At 53.2% G+C, this 17546-nt stretch overlaps 1 protein-coding gene across 4 annotated transcripts in view; it reads left to right on the top strand.

Moving 5' to 3' along the window:
* Window positions 1-17546, top strand: part of GOLGA2 (golgin A2) — a 355961-nt gene that overhangs the window by 78690 nt on the left and 259725 nt on the right. For 2 of the 4 annotated variants that reach the window (XM_078646638.1, XM_078646640.1), the window contains exons 3-6: window positions 3619-3756; window positions 5537-5580; window positions 5714-5777; window positions 11666-11725. In XM_078646638.1, coding sequence (XP_078502764.1) covers window positions 3619-3756; window positions 5537-5580; window positions 5714-5777; window positions 11666-11725 — 306 coding nt within the window. The remainder of the gene's footprint in view (window positions 1-3618; window positions 3757-5536; window positions 5581-5713; window positions 5778-11665; window positions 11726-17546) is intronic. The other 2 variants (XM_078646639.1, XM_078646641.1) reach the window with 2 other exon arrangements.

Here is a 17546-nt window from a genome sequence, read left to right as displayed (position 1 = left end):
CTGACTGCTCTAGGAATGAAATAGCTCCCTCTCAAGATCTCTTTGAGAACTTGGCTAGTTTCTTCCAGGAATAGATCCAGCTGATTATCGATGATCTCGCGGGTGGTCAGCAGGCAGTCGGGAACATCGTCCCTGAGGCTATGAGCATCGGTGCTCCTGTGAAGGATGAGTCGAAGGGTGTGGATAAGGGCCGGGTTTGGCAGGATCCTGAATATCTTTCTGAGTTCTTGCCGTTATCAGCGAAGGCCTTCAGCCATTTGGCACAGGGTATCTCCTCAGGCTCACCCTTGGATCCAGGACCACATAAGATCTGGAAAGAGTATGAGGATGAACTGTTCCCCACTCTTCGCCTGATTTGTAATCAGTCCTTAGTAAGTGGGGTAGTTCCCCTACAATGGAAACAAGCCCTAGTGTCCCCTCTATTGAAGAAACCATCTCTAGACCCTGAATGTTCTAAAAACTACAGACCCATTTCCTTGCTGCCGTTCCCATCTAAAATTGTGGAACGTGCTGTTGGTATCAAACTCTCCACGCACCTAGAACAACACAATCGGTTAGAAGAGGCTCCGTTTGCGTTTTGGCCAGACCCATGGGACCGAGACGCCCATGGGACCGAGACGGCCCTGGTGACCGTTATGGACGAGCTTAAGAGGCGGGCAGACAGGAGTCCGGCAGCAGCGCTGATCCTGCTTGACCTGTCTGCCGCCTTTGATACGGTAAACCATGAAATCCTGCTGGAAAGATTGAATGAGGCCGGGGTGAGAGGCTGTGCCCCACGTTGGTTTCGCTCTTTTCTGCAGGATAGACAGCAGGCAGTGTCCCTCCCCCCCTTTCCAATCCGCCTTCTCTAACGTGTTGCATGGTGTACCCCAGGGATCGTTAATGTCGTATTTTATTCAACATTTACTTAAAATCTCTGATTGCGGTCATCAAGTCTCATAATAGAAATAGAAGATGGAAGCACACTGCTAGCCTCTCCGCCGTATCGCCCCTTTGCATTATGGTCAATGCAGTACCAGTGTTTCCAAAAAACGAGTCGCAAGTTCAAAAGTGTTTCACCACAATCGGTGCAAGTAGTGCTTGCAATATGCAGAGCGGTTGCAAGTTCAAATTTCTCTAAAATAGCTTGTATTCACGTCTAAAGAAGACATTAAATGTTCCTGCAGCCTCCCTCTGGAAGCTTCTTGTAGGCCTTTAGCTAAGTCTGTTCAATCAGTTCAGGATCATATGTTATTCTGGAGGTTCTCATCGGATCGTCTTCTGGAAGTGGGGCAGTTCATATGGCATTCTGCTGCCAAATCTAACCTAACTGAGGCGTCACTGGCTGCATCTTTCGTTTTCTTGAAGAACTTTGGCTTATTGAATTTAGTTTAAATAGAGATCTGATGTAACAGGGAAATTGAGGCTCTCATGAATTCAAACTTGGGGAAGGGACCTCGGTCTGGGGCATTTACGTTTGTGTGGCGTGTAGCCCAGTTGGCCAGTTATAGCGCTGAAAGTCAGGGCGCAACAGACCTGCTTTCTCTAATCTGCCTGCCGTTTTAATAAATATGAGGCACATTGTTTGCCCAGATAAGTGACATGATTTGTTTTTCGGTTGTAGTACAAAAATATGATGAACATAAACTGGTAAGTGTTGAAGAAAAACAATAATTTTGGTAATAGTAGTAGAGTACTTTAGCTTGAAAGAGATGCTCCATTTGTATCTGGGATAGCCGCCTCCAAAGACCGCACGTGTCTTTATGTCTTGAGTGGTCCTGGTTCGTTTGGCAAATATTCGAACCATGACTTCAGTGTTGAAGTAATGAATCTTGGAACCGAAAAACGTAGCTGTGCTTTCACGTTTTCCATGATTGGGGAGTGAGAGTACGGGGAGGTGGAAATAATTAAGAAATTATTAGCATCAAATTGGACTTTGTCAGTGGAGGGGCCTATTTGACTTACATGAATCTCATGATTACTGTGCAAACAAATCCCAGAGGTTGGATAGACACCACCAAAAGGAGATGGGCTTAGGGGCAACCCTGCCTTGCCCCCCCTTACTAGACTCTTTATTAATAATGAAAGATGCCTTCTGACCACGATAAAGGACCTTTGTCGCATTATCAGAGTGTTTGAACACCTGAGCCCGTCTATGACCACCGATGTATAGTCCCATTCCACTGGTTAAGTTACAGATATTGAATACCTTTTTAATATGAATGATTGGACGTTTCCTGTCCTTTCGTATGAAGCAAGAGTAGATAAGCGGAGGGGTTTGGTGCCCTGTGATGAAGTGACCCACGCGTATGTAGATTCATGGGTAAACTTCCCCTCCATATGCAAGGCTCAGTGCTTCGGGTCAAGTCACTCAGTCATGGGCTATGCAGGCGCACAGCTGAGGGCATGGGAGGGCGTCCCTCTCTAGAGACTGAGCCTTTAAATGGCGAAGTGAGAAGAGGATAGAAAGATCATTCGTGTCCCGAAGAGGAGAGAGCTAGCAGTGGTATAGTGCCTTCTGAGCTCTTTGGTGCAGAGGTTGTCTTCGGTGTGTTTGTCCACGGAGTGGGGGACGTATGCGGGAAGCTCCAAGTACGTTGAATGAATGCGCCTTTTCCCCTGAGGATGTGCCTTGTAGAGGAGGTAGCCCTGCAACATCTTTTCCAGCACTCTGTAAAATGAGTGTGTGTGTTTGTTGCCTGTGTGAGGTGTATGGCTGTGGTGCTGTAGGTTTTGTGGCCCTTCTCACCCCAGAGTCCGCTGTGAAGGGGTCTTCTGTGGCCCGGATCTACTGAGACCGTGCGCTTCAAGGGCTGACCACTGCCTTTCATGTGTCCTGGTTCTTGACGGCGGTTGGTTGAGGGGTGGGGGCAAAGGCACATTGCTATTTCCTCTAAAATAATAAAAACAGATTATGATCTGAGACCTCTGAGCTTCATGGTGTGATCTGCAGGAGAAATGTCTTGAATATTCAATTGAACTAAATTCAGCCCAGGGCACCATTCCAGAGCTGCCGAAAACACAAGTCCTACATTGTCCCTGGATTCGGCTCTTGTCCAGGACTGCATGTGAACAACACACACTTTATTGTGTACATCTTATGATGCATCTTTGTTGTAAAGTTTTCTGATGTCCTTCTGGTGTTCATGAGTACTTGTGGGCCCTGTTTTTTGCTGTGCTGTTTCTCTGTGCCTTTTTGCATTGTTCATTTGTCTTGTTGCTTCTTGGTTGCCTTGTTTCGAAGACTATTCTTTTCCCATTGTGTATCTCTGGGCTCTGTCTCAGGTGTTTCTGTTGTCCGTTTTCCCATGTTTCATGCATGTTGTTGCACTTCCTTGTCTCATTGAACCATGTCTTGCCCATGTGTTTTGCCTGCTCGGTCTTGTCACGTGTTCCCTTGTCTGCCGCCATGTTGTAGTCGGTTGCACTGTGCAGTGCCTCCTTCTGAATGCTACAAGACCCGCCTACTCTCCAGTGGCCTCTTTTCCCTTTTGCTCACTTTCCTGTGTCGTTCTGGATGTCGCGATGCCCGCTCCAAGAGCCTTTTCTTCATGTTGTCGCCCACTGTGTCCCGCCTTGTTCTGCATGTTACCTGCTGCACAGTGTTTTATTGTGTAATCTCTGTGGTGTCTTCTGTAGCAGGCATACATGGAAGGCGACCTGCCTGCTCCCAATGATGAAGAGTTTTCTGGAGATGCCTCCATAGCCCTCCACGGTAGCGGCCTGACTAACAATGCCCTGATCACACCAGCTTCTGACTGCGTGCCCCCCGCGCAGGTTTGTGGGCATCAACTCCTATTGTGTGTGTCTTGTGGCAGTGATGACGCTAACACCATCGTTAAATGTTGAAGTTGAAAGTGGCTTTCTCTCTCCTCCCTTCCTGATGACCCCCCCCCCCCATCCCATGACACTTCCCCACTGAACTTACACTGCCCTGATTACTTTGTGACACTTCCTTATTCCCCACTGCATCATTCCCCCCCTCCTTAAACCACACCTCCCCCATCTCTCTGACTCTACCCTCCCCCATCTCTCTGACTCTACCCTCCCCCATCTCTCTGACTCTACCCTTCCTCTCAGGGACTGTTCTCGCTCCTTGTTAGGCTCCATGTTCTGTAGCTCTCCCCTTCCATACTCGTTCCTCCCTCCCGCCCTTTGCCTGCCTGCTCCTGACCTTCTCCCTTGTACCACTGCACTATTCCCCTTGTGTGCCTTTCCCCCTCTTTATACCTCCCCCTCTCCCCATCCTTTGCCTTTCTCCTTCCCTGCCCTTTACTCCCCGGTACTCTCTGCCTGCCTATTCCTTCTCCCCCTCCTGCATCTTCCTCCAATCCCTGCATCTCCCGTCTGTGGTATTTACTGCCACCCTGCACCTTCCTCCCTCCTCGTCTTCCCTCATTGTCCTCCCCTGGTTTCTTTCACTTGTTTGTCCCAGAGTTCTCTTCCTCCTTTGCCCCTTACTGCTTCTTTCTCCGCCCCTTGGTACTCCATTCTTCAACCCCCAGCTCAGTGGTTCCTTCTCCTCAACTCTGGATCTCTACTTCCTTCTTCTCTTCCCTTTGAGTCCCTTCCTCCTCCACCTGAGGTCCCTGTTCTCAGTCCCATAGTTCTAGCCTCCTTCTTTCTTCATCCCGTGCTCTCTTCCTCCATTGGGTAGTTTATTTTGTTTTACTCTGTCTTGTTGGGTTGCTTACTCCTGCTCCACTCCGTTGGTGACCTCTGTCTTTAGCGCTGCAGATCTCTCCATCCTTCTACACCCTACGGTTCTCTTCCTTGTCTGCCCCCTGCTTCCTCCGGCCCTTGTTATCGTACCTCCTCTTAACCCAGTTACCCTACTTCCTTCTGCTTCATTTGTTGGCTTGCTAATTTCTTCTCTCACTTCCCCCTTGCTCTACCTTGGTTGGCCCGCTTCATCCTCTGCCCTGCCGCTCATCTGCTTGTTATGATACTCTGTTCCCACGTCAGTCCTTGACTGGCTTCTCACCGCTTTCCTGTCTCTGCCCACAACTTGCCTGCCACTTCCATCATTTCACTAGCTTGAACCTGTTTCTCCTGCCTCACCCTGACTTGTCCCCTCCCCAAGCTACCACTGATCCCCACGCCTGCTTCTTGACACTTTGTGCTTGTCATGTTCCCTCTTGTGGTTTCAGTGTGGAGGGATTCCCTTGTGTGGAAGCAGTAGTTGTGTGTTTCACGTGGTTACGCATTGGTCCTTTCAGACAGTCTGTGTCTCTGGCAGATTGCTGAGGATCTTCTGTTTCTCGCTCCTGGACTCTAGACTGGATACTCATTGCTTGCTGATGCTTGTACCACATGTGCCTACAGCCTGGCACATAGGAAGAGCTCTGCCCCTACTTGCTGTGCCTCAGGCTGGCTGTTTTATCTGTTTTTGTTTTCACTTTACTTCCGGACTAGAGGAGATATGGTCGCTCCTCATCTCTACAGCATCTGATGTAGAGGCTCTTGATGCAGAAATTCTTTCTTTTGTTTCTAAAGTATCTGTGTTCGAAATTGAATCGTCCACTCTGAATTTAAATCTTCTGTATTTGCTCCTCAGAAAAGTACCTGGGAGGATGACGACGCAGCGGTGGAGGATAGCCGGTGAGCTCTTGAATTCTATATGGGGTGACATGCCTCCCCAGACCCAAATATTCTTTCTTCTTTAACTCCTATATTGTTTGCTCTTCCTCATGAATGACTGCTGCTGAAGACTTTTGTCTGACATGTCTTTCAGGTCTCTCACGTCAACCGAAAGTCTGCGCCAGCTGTCGGAGCAGCTCAATGGCCTGGTGTCCCAGGTACGGTTCTGGAGCTGCTGCTGCTTCCATCTGAAGCTTTGCTCTCCTTTGATAGTCCTCGGTATGGGTTAGGGAGTCGCGGCCTCTTAAAGTGACACATCGTCTGGAGAGCTCAGTAGACCCTGGGACTGCTCCTGGCACTTCCTTCTTCAACAGCTCTGGTGTCTTCTTTCTTCCAAGAGAGTATCAAAGTGCCGTAAGCAGCAGCACTTGAACACCATTGGTCAGCACTATTTTGAGGGCAAATTGTCAACGGATTGTTTGACAAATAGTGAAAATGTACTTCTGCAGCCTCCGCGGTCCGCAGTGCACTTTTATACATTGGGCGTCCATTTTAGGAGACAGCATGGGGCCTGCACAGACTGGTAATACATTATATCTCCCTGTAGGAGAGTATACAAGCTCTGCCCTACTTTGCTGAGTATGGAAATCTGTGGGTTAGATGGACAGCGCATTGGGTCAAGGTTTCTTGTGCCGTTAGCCAAATGCGTTTAGCAGGCCAGAAGTCGCAGAAAATATGCATCGTCCTGCCGTGTCATAAGCGGACTGCTGCTCTCACCGTCTGATGGAAATGTGCTAATGGCTGCCGACGTAGGCCCTCATTGTAAATATATTGGTTGGTGCTGGGCTCTGTGTCCTACGTATAAGAACAAGTCTTTCATGTTATTGCCTCAGAAGATTTCCAGGTGGATCCTTTATGTGTCTGTGGCTCCAGGACTTGGCTGCCATTTGATGTGATGGGCGGGTTTAAGCAAAACCACTTTTAAAAAGTGCTCTACCCACGTCTCCTTTCACATCCTCTCTTCCAGTTCAGTTGCAAGAAGGGGAAAAGTATGTTCCGGCTTCTTGTTGGATTGGTCCTGGCACCTGTCCAGGTTATAGCCAAGAGGTATGGGTAAAGGACAAAAAGAAATGAGAATCAAATCTGAAATGCTAGAGAATGACTCTTTAATGTCTGTAGCGCACAGAAGTGGTGAAAACTATTTATAGTGCTCAAAATATGAGGACCAGTGTTCTTCCCTCTGTTTAATTAGTAGCAATAATTGTAGAAGCCCAGAGACCTGCTGCTTAACTTCACCCAGACAGTGTGATGGATACAATTTCAGTAACTGGCGCCAGTAAGCGATTCAATTTGTGCTGCAGAAAACACTGACCAGTGTTTCCAAAGCTGAAGTATATCCTTTGAAAGACACCTGCAGAAGTGGGTGGGAGTCTGGCAGAGTCATTCTGACCTGAGCGTTTGGGGAAAGAAAGATCTCGCAGACAACTCATGTTTCAAAGATTATTTGGGAATCCAACAGAGCAGATAGTTAGAAAAGCGATGTGTCTTTCCATGCAGTTTCAATATGGACCCTTTTCCGTACACATGGTTCGCTCCAGATGTATAAGTATTTGTGTCAACCGCGTATAATGCTAGAGTCCATTCCTCTGGGTGCTTACTTCTAGACCTCCATTGTGTAGGATCGCCCCCACTCTGAAGCTACTTTGTGTAGGATCGCCCAATTCTGTGGCTGCTGTGAATAGGGTTAACCCCATTCTAAAGCTCTGGTGTAGGGCTGTCATCACTTCAGGGCTCCCTTATGTGGGTTTCACCATTTGGAGGCTTTAGTGCAGGGACCTCTGTTTTCTGATGTTGTAGTGCAGGATGGACAGCACTTATAAGCACAGTGTATGGTAGCATCCCCCACCCCGAAAAGTGACTTTATCTCTTCAGAGCCATCTTAGGTTATGTGCTATTGCCTTTGATACAGTTCAAGAGTGCAGCTTTTAGACATATATGTTGCCTGCAAATCATATGACATGGTGTTTATCTGACTCCAGGGCAAGATTGTGAGCAAGCTTTCTGATGTGCTATTTATTGCAGGTCTCAGCTGTGCACGTCCTCTTTTAACTTAGCCCTGCCCTTCTACCTTTTGCTACTGCTTTGAGCCCCGCCCTTCCACCTTTAGTCACAGCTCTGAGCCCAGCTATTCCACCCATCTGTAGCTCTGTACCTTAATCTTTAAATATAGCTCTAAGCCCTACCGTAAGGCACAGCTCTGAGCCCTGGCCTTCCGCCTGTAGATGGAGCTCTGAGCCCTGCCCTTCCACCTGTAGACGGAGCTCTGCCCTTCCACCTGTAGACGGAGTTCTGAGCCCTGCCCTTCCACCTATAGACGGAGCTCTGAGCCCTGCCCTTCCATCTGTAGACGGAGCTCTGAGCCCTGCCCTTCCACCTGTAGACGGAGCTCTGAGCCCTGCCCTTCCATCTGTAGATGGAGCTCTGAGCCCTGCCCTTCCACCTGTAGATGGAGCTCTGAGCCCTGCCTTCCACCTGTAGACGGAGCTCTGAGCCCCGCCCTTCCACCTGTAGATGGAGCTCTGAGCCCTGCCTTCCACCTGTAGACGGAGCTCTGAGCCCTGCCCTTCCATCTGTAGACGGAGCTCTGAGCCCTGCCCTTCCACCTTGAGATACAGCATATAGCCCTGCCCCTCTACCTGTAGATGGTGCTCCGAGTCCTGCCCTTCCACCTGTAGATGGAGCTCTGAGCTTTGACCTTCCACCTGTAGATGGAGCTCTGAGCCCTGCCCTTCCATCTGTAGACGGAGCTCTGAGCCCTGCCCTTCCATCAGTAGACGGAGCTCTGAGCCCTGCCCTTCCACCTGTAGATGGAGCTCTGAGCCCTGCCCTTCCACCTGTAGATGGAGCTCTGAGCCCTGCCCTTCCATCAGTAGACGGAGCTCTGAGCCCTGCCCTTCCACATGTAGATGGAGCTCTGAGCCCGGCCCTTCCATCTGTAGACGGAGCTCTGAGCCCTGCCCTTCCATCTGTAGACGGAGCTCTGAGCCCTGCCCTTCCATCTGTAGACGGAGCTCTGAGCCCTGCCCTTCCATCTGTAGACGGAGCTCTGAGCCCTGCCTTCCACCTGTAGACGGAGCTCTGAGCCCTGCCCTTCCATCTGTAGACGGAGCTCTGAGCCCTGCCTTCCACCTGTAGACGGAGCTCTGAGCCCTGCCCTTCCATCAGTAGACGGAGCTCTGAGCCCTGCCCTTCCATCTGTAGACGGAGCTCTGAGCCCTGCCCTTCCACCTTGAGATACAGCATATAGCCCTGCCGCTCTACCTGTAGATGGTGCTCCGAGTCCCGCCCTTCCACCTGTAGACGGAGCTCTGAGCCCTGCCTTCCACCTGTAGACGGAGCTCTGAGCCCTGCCTTCCACCTGTAGACGGAGCTCTGAGCCCTGCCTTCCACCTGTAGACGGAGCTCTGAGCCCTGCCTTCCACCTGTAGACGGAGCTCTGCGCCCTGCCCTTCCACCTGTAGATGGAGCTCTGAGCCCTGCCCTTCCATCTGTAGACGGAGCTCTGAGCCCTGCCCTTCCACCTGTAGACGGAGCTCTGAGCCCTGCCCTTCCACCTTGAGATACAGCATATAGCCCTGCCCCTCTACCTGTAGATGGTGCTCCGAGTCCCGCCCTTCCACCTGTAGACGGAGCTCTGAGCCCTGCCTTCCACCTGTAGACGGAGCTCTGAGCCCTGCCCTTCCATCTGTAGACGGAGCTCTGAGCCCTGCCCTTCCACCTGTAGATGGAGCTCTGAGCCCTGCCCTTCCACCTGTAGACGGAGCTCTGAGCCCTGCCCTTCCACCTGTAGATGGAGCTCTGAGCCCTGCCCTTCCATCTGTAGACGGAGCTCTGAGCCCTGCCTTCCATCTGTAGACGGAGCTCTGAGCCCTGCCCTTCCACCTGTAGATGGAGCTCTGAGCCCTGCCCTTCCATCTGTAGACTGAGCTCTGAGCCCTGCCCTTCCACCTGTAGACGGAGCTCTGAGCCCTGCCCTTCCACCTTGAGATACAGCATATAGCCCTGCCCCTCTACCTGTAGATGGTGCTCCGAGTCCTGCCCTTCCACCTGTAGATGAAGCTCTGAGCCCTGCCTTCCACCTGTAGACGGAGCTCTGAGCCCTGCCTTCCACCTGTAGACGGAGCTCTGAGCCCTGCCCTTCCATCTGTAGACGGAGCTCTGAGCCCTGCCCTTCCATCTGTAGATGGAGCTCTGAGCCCTGCCCTTCCATCTGTAGATGGAGCTCTGAGCCCAGCCCTTCCATCTGTAGATGGAGCTCTGAGCCCTGCCCTTCCACCTGTAGACGGAGCTCTGAGCCCTGCCCTTCCACCTGTAGATGGAGCTCTGAGCCCTGCCCTTCCATCTGTAGACGGAGCTCTGAGCCCTGCCCTTCCACCTGTAGACGGAGCTCCGAGCCCTGCCTTCCACCTGTAGACGGAGCTCTGAGCCCCGCCCTTCCACCTGTAGATGGAGCTCTGAGCCCTGCCTTCCACCTGTAGACGGAGCTCTGAGCCCTGCCCTTCCACCTTGAGATACAGCATATAGCCCTGCCCCTCTACCTGTAGATGGTGCTCCGAGTCCCGCCCTTCCACCTGTAGATGGAGCTCTGAGCCCTGCCTTCCACCTGTAGACGGAGCTCTGAGCCCTGCCCTTCCATCTGTAGACGGAGCTCTGAGCCCTGCCCTTCCATCTGTAGACGGAGCTCTGAGCCCTGCCCTTCCACCTGTAGATGGAGCTCTGAGCCCTGCCCTTCCACCTGTATACGGAGCTCTGAGCCCTGCCCTTCCATCTGTAGACGGAGCTCTGAGCCCTGCCTTCCACCTGTAGACGGAGCTCTGAGCCCTGCCCTTCCATCAGTAGACGGAGCTCTGAGCCCTGCCCTTCCATCTGTAGACGGAGCTCTGAGCCCTGCCCTTCCACCTTGAGATACAGCATATAGCCCTGCCCCTCTACCTGTAGATGGTGCTCCGAGTCCTGCCCTTCCACCTGTAGATGGAGCTCTGAGCTCTGCCCTTCCACCTGTAGACTGAGCTCTTAGCCCTGCCCTTCCACCTGTAGACGGAGCTCTGAGCCCTGCCCTTCCACCTTGAGATACAGCATATAGCCCTGCCCCTCTACCTGTAGATGGTGCTCTGAGCCCTGCCCTTCCATCTGTAGACGGAGCTCTGAGCCCTGCCCTTCCACCTGTAGACGGAGCTCTGAGCCCTGCCCTTCCACCTGTAGACGGAGCTCTGAGCCCTGCCCTTCCACCTGTAGACGGAGCTCTGAGCCCTGCCCTTCCACCTGTAGACGGAGCTCTGAGCCCTGCCCTGCCACCTGTAGACGGAGCTCTGAGCCCTGCCCTTCCACCTGTAGATGGAGCTCTGAGCCCTGCCCTTCCATCTGTAGATACAGCATATAGCCCTGCCCCTCTACCTGTAGATGGTGCTCCGAGTCCTGCCCTTCCACCTGTAGATGGAGCTCTGAACCTTTCTTCCAACTCAAAGCTCAGCTCTGAGCCCTGCCCTTCCGCCTTGAGATACACCATATAGCCCTGCCCTTCCACCTCTAGATGGAGCTCTGATCCCTGACCTTCCATCTGTAGACGGAGCCCTGAGCTTTGCCCTTCCACCTGTAGATGGCTCCAAGCCCTTCCACCTGTAGATGGACCTCTGAGCTTTGCCCTTCCACCTGTAGATGGACCTCTGAGCTTTGCCCTTCCACCTGTAGATGGAGCTACGAGCTTTGCCCTTCCACCTGTAGATGGAGCTCTGATCCCTGCCCATCCACCTGTAGACGACCTTTGAGCTTTGCCCTTCCACCTGTAGATGACTCTAAGCCCTGGCCTTCCACCTGTAGATGGACCTCTGAGCTTTGCCCCTCCACCTTTAGATGGAGCTCTGATCCCTGCCCATCCACCTGTAGACACCCTTTGAGCTTTGTCCTTCCACCTGTAGATGACTCTAAGCCCTGCCCCTCCACCTGTAGCTGGAGTCTGAGCGCTGACCTTCAATCACATTTGCAGTTCCATTCTTCTGTACTCTCACCTAACCTTTCTTCTCCCCGGATATTTTTTTTTCCTTCTTAGACTTCATCTTACGTAAATGGAGAAAACACAGCAGTCAATAGTAACACCAAAGACCTCGAGGTAAGTATCCACCACGCTCAGTCTGAGTTTTCAGTGACTTGATTGTCTACTTACTGCACTCTCCTCCCATTCTGCTTCATCTATCATGCCACACGCTGCTGTGCCTCCCCTGCCGGGCGCTGCTGTGCCTCCCCTGCCGGGCGCTGCTGTGCCTCCCCTGCGGGGCCCTGCTGTGCCTCCCCTGCCGCGCCCTGCCGAGCCTCCCCTGCCGGGCGCTGCTGTGCCTCCCCTGCCGGGCCCTGCTGTGCCTCCCCTGCCGGGCCCTGCTGTGCCTCCCCTGCCGGGCCCTGCTGTGCCTCCCCTGCCGGGCCCTGCTGTGCCTCCCCTGCCGGGCGCTGCTGTGCCTCCCCTGCCGGGCGCTGCTGTGCCTCCCCTGCCGGGCGCTGCTGTGCCTCCCCTGCCGGGCGCTGCTGTGCCTCCCCTGCCGGGCGCTGCTGTGCCTCCCCTGCCGGGCGCTGCTGTGCCTCCCCTGCCGGGCGCTGCTGTGCCTCCCCTGCCGGGCGCTGCTGTGCCTCCCCTGCCGGGCGCTGCTGTGCCTCCCCTGCCGGGCGCTGCTGTGCCTCCCCTGCCGGGCGCTGCTGTGCCTCCCCTGCCGGGCGCTGCTGTGCCTCCCCTGCCGGGCGCTGCTGTGCCTCCCCTGCCGGGCGCTGCTGTGCCTCCCCTGCCGGGCCCTGCTGTGCCTCCCCTGCTGGGCCCTGCTGTGCCTCCCCTGCCGTGCCCTGCCGAGCCTCCCCTGCCGGGGGCTGCTGTGCCTCCCCTGCCGGGCGCTGCTGCGCCTCCCCTGCCGGGCGCTGCTGCGCCTCCCCTGCCGGGGGCTGCTGCGCCTCCCCTGCCGGGCCCTGCTGCGCCTCCCCTGCCGGGCCCTGCTGCGCCTCCCCTGCCGGGCCCTGCTGCGCCTCCCCTGCCGGGCCCTGCTGCGCCTCCCCTGCCGGGCCCTGCTGCGCCTCCCCTGCCGGGCCCTGCTGCGCCTCCCCTGCCGGGCGCTGCTGCGCCTCCCCTGCCGGGCGCTGCTGCGCCTCCCCTGCCGGGCGCTGCTGTGCCTCCCCTGCCGGGCGCTGCTGTGCCTCCCCTGCCGGGCGCTGCTGTGCCTCCCCTGCCGGGCGCTGCTGTGCCTCCCCTGCCGGGCGCTGCTGTGCCTCCCCTGCCGGGCCCTGCTGTGCCTCCCCTGCCGGGCCCTGCCGAGCCTCCCCTGCCGGGCGCTGCCGTGCCTCCCCTGCCGCGTGCTGCCGTGCCTCCCCTGCCGGGCCCTGCTGTGCCTCCCCTGCCGGGCCCTGCCGAGCCTCCCCTGCCGGGCGCTGCCGTGCCTCCCCTGCCGCGTGCTGCCGTGCCTCCCCTGCCGGGCGCTGCTGTGCCTCCCCGGCTGTGTGCTCACCTTTCCTTGAACCAGACCACTTCGCAACCCACACTGCATTGCGCACAGCGTTACACTCTGCATTCTCCCATGCACATTCCTGCCTCATGCTTCAGCTCTGTGTTGTTGCCTCCTCCCCTGCCCCCATCGCTGTGTCACTGCCACCCTGTGCCCCCTTGCTACCACCTTCTTCTCTCCACTGGTGTCTGTCTCCTCCCTTGGCCCCTGACTGCTTCATTCTCGAACATTGGGCTCTCTGGCTGCATGAACATCCTCCCTCTGATACCTAGCTGTCTCAGCCTTTTCCCTGTGGCTGTCCCTTCCTTTTCTACTCTCTAGGCATTTGAATTGTCACTGCTGCCTCGTCTCCATTCTAGTATGTACAGAAGTGCTTCCTCCACACTGATGTTTTGTCTGGCAGCAGGCTGGACAACATAGCACTTTAGTACAGTGTCGATCAGTTTCTTCCCAGGGCCTCACATTGTCATCCGAGAAACTCTGAATCTGTAGATCTTTGCTCTCTGAGGAGGGTCCTTGTCTAGTGTCTTGATAGCTTGTGGGCCCAGCTCCCCATTATGATTTGCCCACTGGGAAGCCCTGGGATTTCCATGTAGGAAGAGATCATCTGACTTTGGAGCTTGAGCCCAGTACAAGTCTACTCTTCTTACACCGAAGCACAATGCGAGCTACAGGTCCACCGTTCTTACACCGAAGCATTCTATGAGCTGCAGGTCCACCTTTCTTACACCGAAGCATTCTATGAGCTGCAGGTCCATCGTTCTTACACCGAAGCATTCCATGAGCTGCAGGCCCTCTATTATTACTGCGAAGCACAATGCGAGCTACAGGTCCACCGTTCTTACACCGAAGCATTCTATGAGCTGCAGGCCCTCTATTATTACTGTGACGCACAATGCGAGCTACAGGTCCAGCGTTCTTACACCAAAGCATTCTATGAGCTGCAGGCCCTCTATTATTACTGCGAAGCACAATGCGAGCTACAGGTCCACCGTTCTTACACCGAAGCATTCTATGAGCTGCAGGTCCACCGTTCTTACACCGAAGCATTCTATGAGCTGCAGGTCCACAGTTCTTACACCGAAGCATTCTATGAGCTGCAGGTCCACCGTTCTTACACCGAAGCATTCTATGAGCTGCAGGTCCACCGTTCTTACACCGAAGCATTCTATGAGCTGCAGGTCCACCGTTCTTACACCGAAGCATTCTATGAGCTGCAGGTCCACCGTTCTTACACCGAAGCATTCTATGAGCTGCAGGCCCATCGTTCTTACACCGAAGCATTCTATGAGCTGCAAGTCCTCTATTATTACTGCGAAACACAATGCGAGCTACAGGTCCACCGCTCTTACACCGAAGCATTCTATGAGCTGCAGGTCCATCGTTCTTACACCGAAGCATTCTATGAGCTGCAGGTCCTCTATTATTACTGCGAAGCACAATGCGAGCTGCAGGTCCACTCTTCTTACACCGAAGCATTCTATGAGCTGCAGGCCCATCGTTCTTACACCGAAGCATTCTATGAGCTGCAAGTCCTCTGTAATTACTGCGAAGCACAATGCGAGCTACAGGTCCACCGTTCTTACACCGAAGCATTCTATGAGCTGCAGGTCCATCGTTCTTACACCGAAGCATTCTATGAGCTGCAAGTCCTCTATTATTACTGCTACGCACAATGCGAGCTACAGGTCCACCGTTCTTACACCGAAGCATTCTATGAGCTGCAGGCCCATCGTTCTTACACCGAAGCATTCTATGAGCTGCAAGTCCTCTGTTATTACTGCGAAGCACAAATACGAGCTACAGGTCCACCGTTCTTACACCAAAGCATTCTATGAGCTGCAGGCCCTCTATTATTACTGCGAAGCACAATGCGAGCTACCGGTCCACCGTTCTTACACCGAAGCATTCTATGAGCTGCAGGTCCACCCTTCTTACACCGAAGCATTCTATGAGCTGCAGGCCCATCGTTCTTACACCGAAGCATTCTATGAGCTGCAGGTCCACCGTTCTTACACCGAAGCATTCTATGAGCTGCAGGTCCACCGTTCTTACACCGAAGCATTCTATGAGCTGCAGGTCCACCGTTCTTACACCGAAGCATTCTATGAGCTGCAGGTCCACCGTTCTTACACCCGAAGCATTCTATGAGCTGCAGGTCCACCGTTCTTACACCGAAGCATTCTATGAGCTGCAGGCCCATCGTTCTTACACCGAAGCATTCTATGAGCTGCAAGTCCTCTATTATTACTGCGAAACACAATGTGAGCTACAGGTCCACCGTTCTTACACCAAGGCATTCTGTGAGCTGCAGGTCCACCGTTCTTACACCAAGGCATTCTGTGAGCTGCAGGTCCACCGTTCTTACACCGAAGCATTCTATGAGCTGCAGGCCCTCTATTATCACTGGTACGCACAATGCGAGCTACAGGTCCACCGTTCTTACACCGAAGCATTCTATGAGCTGCAGGCCCATCGTTCTTACACCGAAGCATTCTATGAGCTGCAGGTCCATCGTTCTTACACCGAAGCATTCTATGAGCTGCAAGTCCTCTATTATTACTGCGAAACACAATGCGAGCTACAGGTCCACCGTTCTTACACCGAAGCATTCTATGAGCTGCAGGTCCATCGTTCTTACACCGAAGCATTCTATGAGCTGCAGGCCCTCTATTATCACTGGTACGCACAATGCGAGCGACAGGTCCACCGTTCTTACACCGAAGCATTCTATGAGCTGCAAGTCCTCTATTATTACTGCGAAACACAATGCGAGCTACAGGTCCACCGTTCTTACACCGAAGCATTCTATGAGCTGCAGGTCCACCGTTCTTACACCGAAGCATTCTATGAGCTGCAAGTCCTCTATTATTACTGCGAAACACAATGCGAACTACAGGTCCACCGTTCTTACACCGAAGCATTCTATGAGCTGCAGGTCCATCGTTCTTACACCGAAGCATTCTATGAGCTGCAGGTCCACCGTTCTTATACCGAAGCATTCTATGAGTTGCAGGCCCTCTATTATCACTGGTACGCACAATGCGAGCTACAGGTCCACCGTTCTTACACCAAAGCATTCTAAAAGCATTCTATGAGCTGCAGGTCCTCTATTATTACTGCGAAACACAATGCGAGCTACAGGTCCACCGTTTTTACACCGAAGCATTCTATGAGCTGCAGGTCCATCGTTCTTACACCGAAGCATTCTATGAGCTGCAGGTCCACCGTTCTTACACCGAAGCATTCTATGAGTTGCAGGCCCTCTATTATCACTGGTACGCACAATGCGAGCTACAAGTCCACCGTTCTTACACCAAAGCATTCTAAAAGCATTCTATGAGCTGCAGGTCCTCTATTATCACTGCTACGCACAATGCGAGCTACAGGTCCACCGTTCTTACACCAAGGCATTCTGTGAGCTGCAGGTCCACCGTTCTTACACCAAGGCATTCTGTGAGCTGCAGGTCCACCGTTCTTACACCGAAGCATTCTATGAGCTGCAGGCCCTCTATTATCACTGCTACGCACAATGCGAGCTACAGGTCCACCGTTCTTACACCAAGGCATTCTGTGAGCTGCAGGTCCACCGTTCTTACACCAAGGCATTCTGTGAGCTGCAGGTCCACCGTTCTTACACCGAAGCATTCTATGAGCTGCAGGCCCTCTATTATCACTGGTACGCACAATGCGAGCTACAGGCCCATCGTTCTTACACCGAAGCATTCTATGAGCTGCAGGTCCACCGTTCTTACACCGAAGCATTCTATGAGCTGCAAGTCCTCTATTATTACTGCGAAACACAATGCGAGCTACAGGTCCACCGTTCTTACACCGAAGCATTCTATGAGCTGCAGGTCCACCGTTCTTACACCGAAGCATTCTATGAGCTGCAAGTCCTCTATTATTACTGCGAAACACAATGCGAACTACAGGTCCACCGTTCTTACACCGAAGCATTCTATGAGCTGCAGGTCCATCGTTCTTACACCGAAGCATTCTATGAGCTGCAGGTCCACCGTTCTTACACCGAAGCATTCTATGAGTTGCAGGCCCTCTATTATCACTGGTATGCACAATGCGAGCTACAGGTCCACCGTTCTTATACCAAAGCATTCTAAAAGCATTCTATGAGCTGCAGGTCCTCTATTATTACTGCGAAACACAATGCGAGCTACAGGTCCACCGTTCTTACACCGAAGCATTCTATGAGCTGCAGGTCCATCGTTCTTACACCGAAGCATTCTATGAGCTGCAGGTCCACCGTTCTTACACCGAAGCATTCTATGAGTTGCAGGCCCTCTATTATCACTGGTACGCACAATGCGAGCTACAAGTCCACCGTTCTTACACCAAAGCATTCTAAAAGCATTCTATGAGCTGCAGGTCCTCTATTATCACTGCTACGCACAATGCGAGCTACAGGTCCACCGTTCTTACACCAAGGCATTC

The sequence above is a fragment of the Lissotriton helveticus genome, chromosome 5_2 (assembly GCF_964261635.1).
Source record: "Lissotriton helveticus chromosome 5_2, aLisHel1.1, whole genome shotgun sequence".
Lineage (NCBI taxonomy): Eukaryota > Metazoa > Chordata > Amphibia > Caudata > Salamandridae > Lissotriton > Lissotriton helveticus.
Note: the sequence above shows the minus strand (reverse complement) of the source record. Positions and strands in the feature narration are given on the sequence as shown.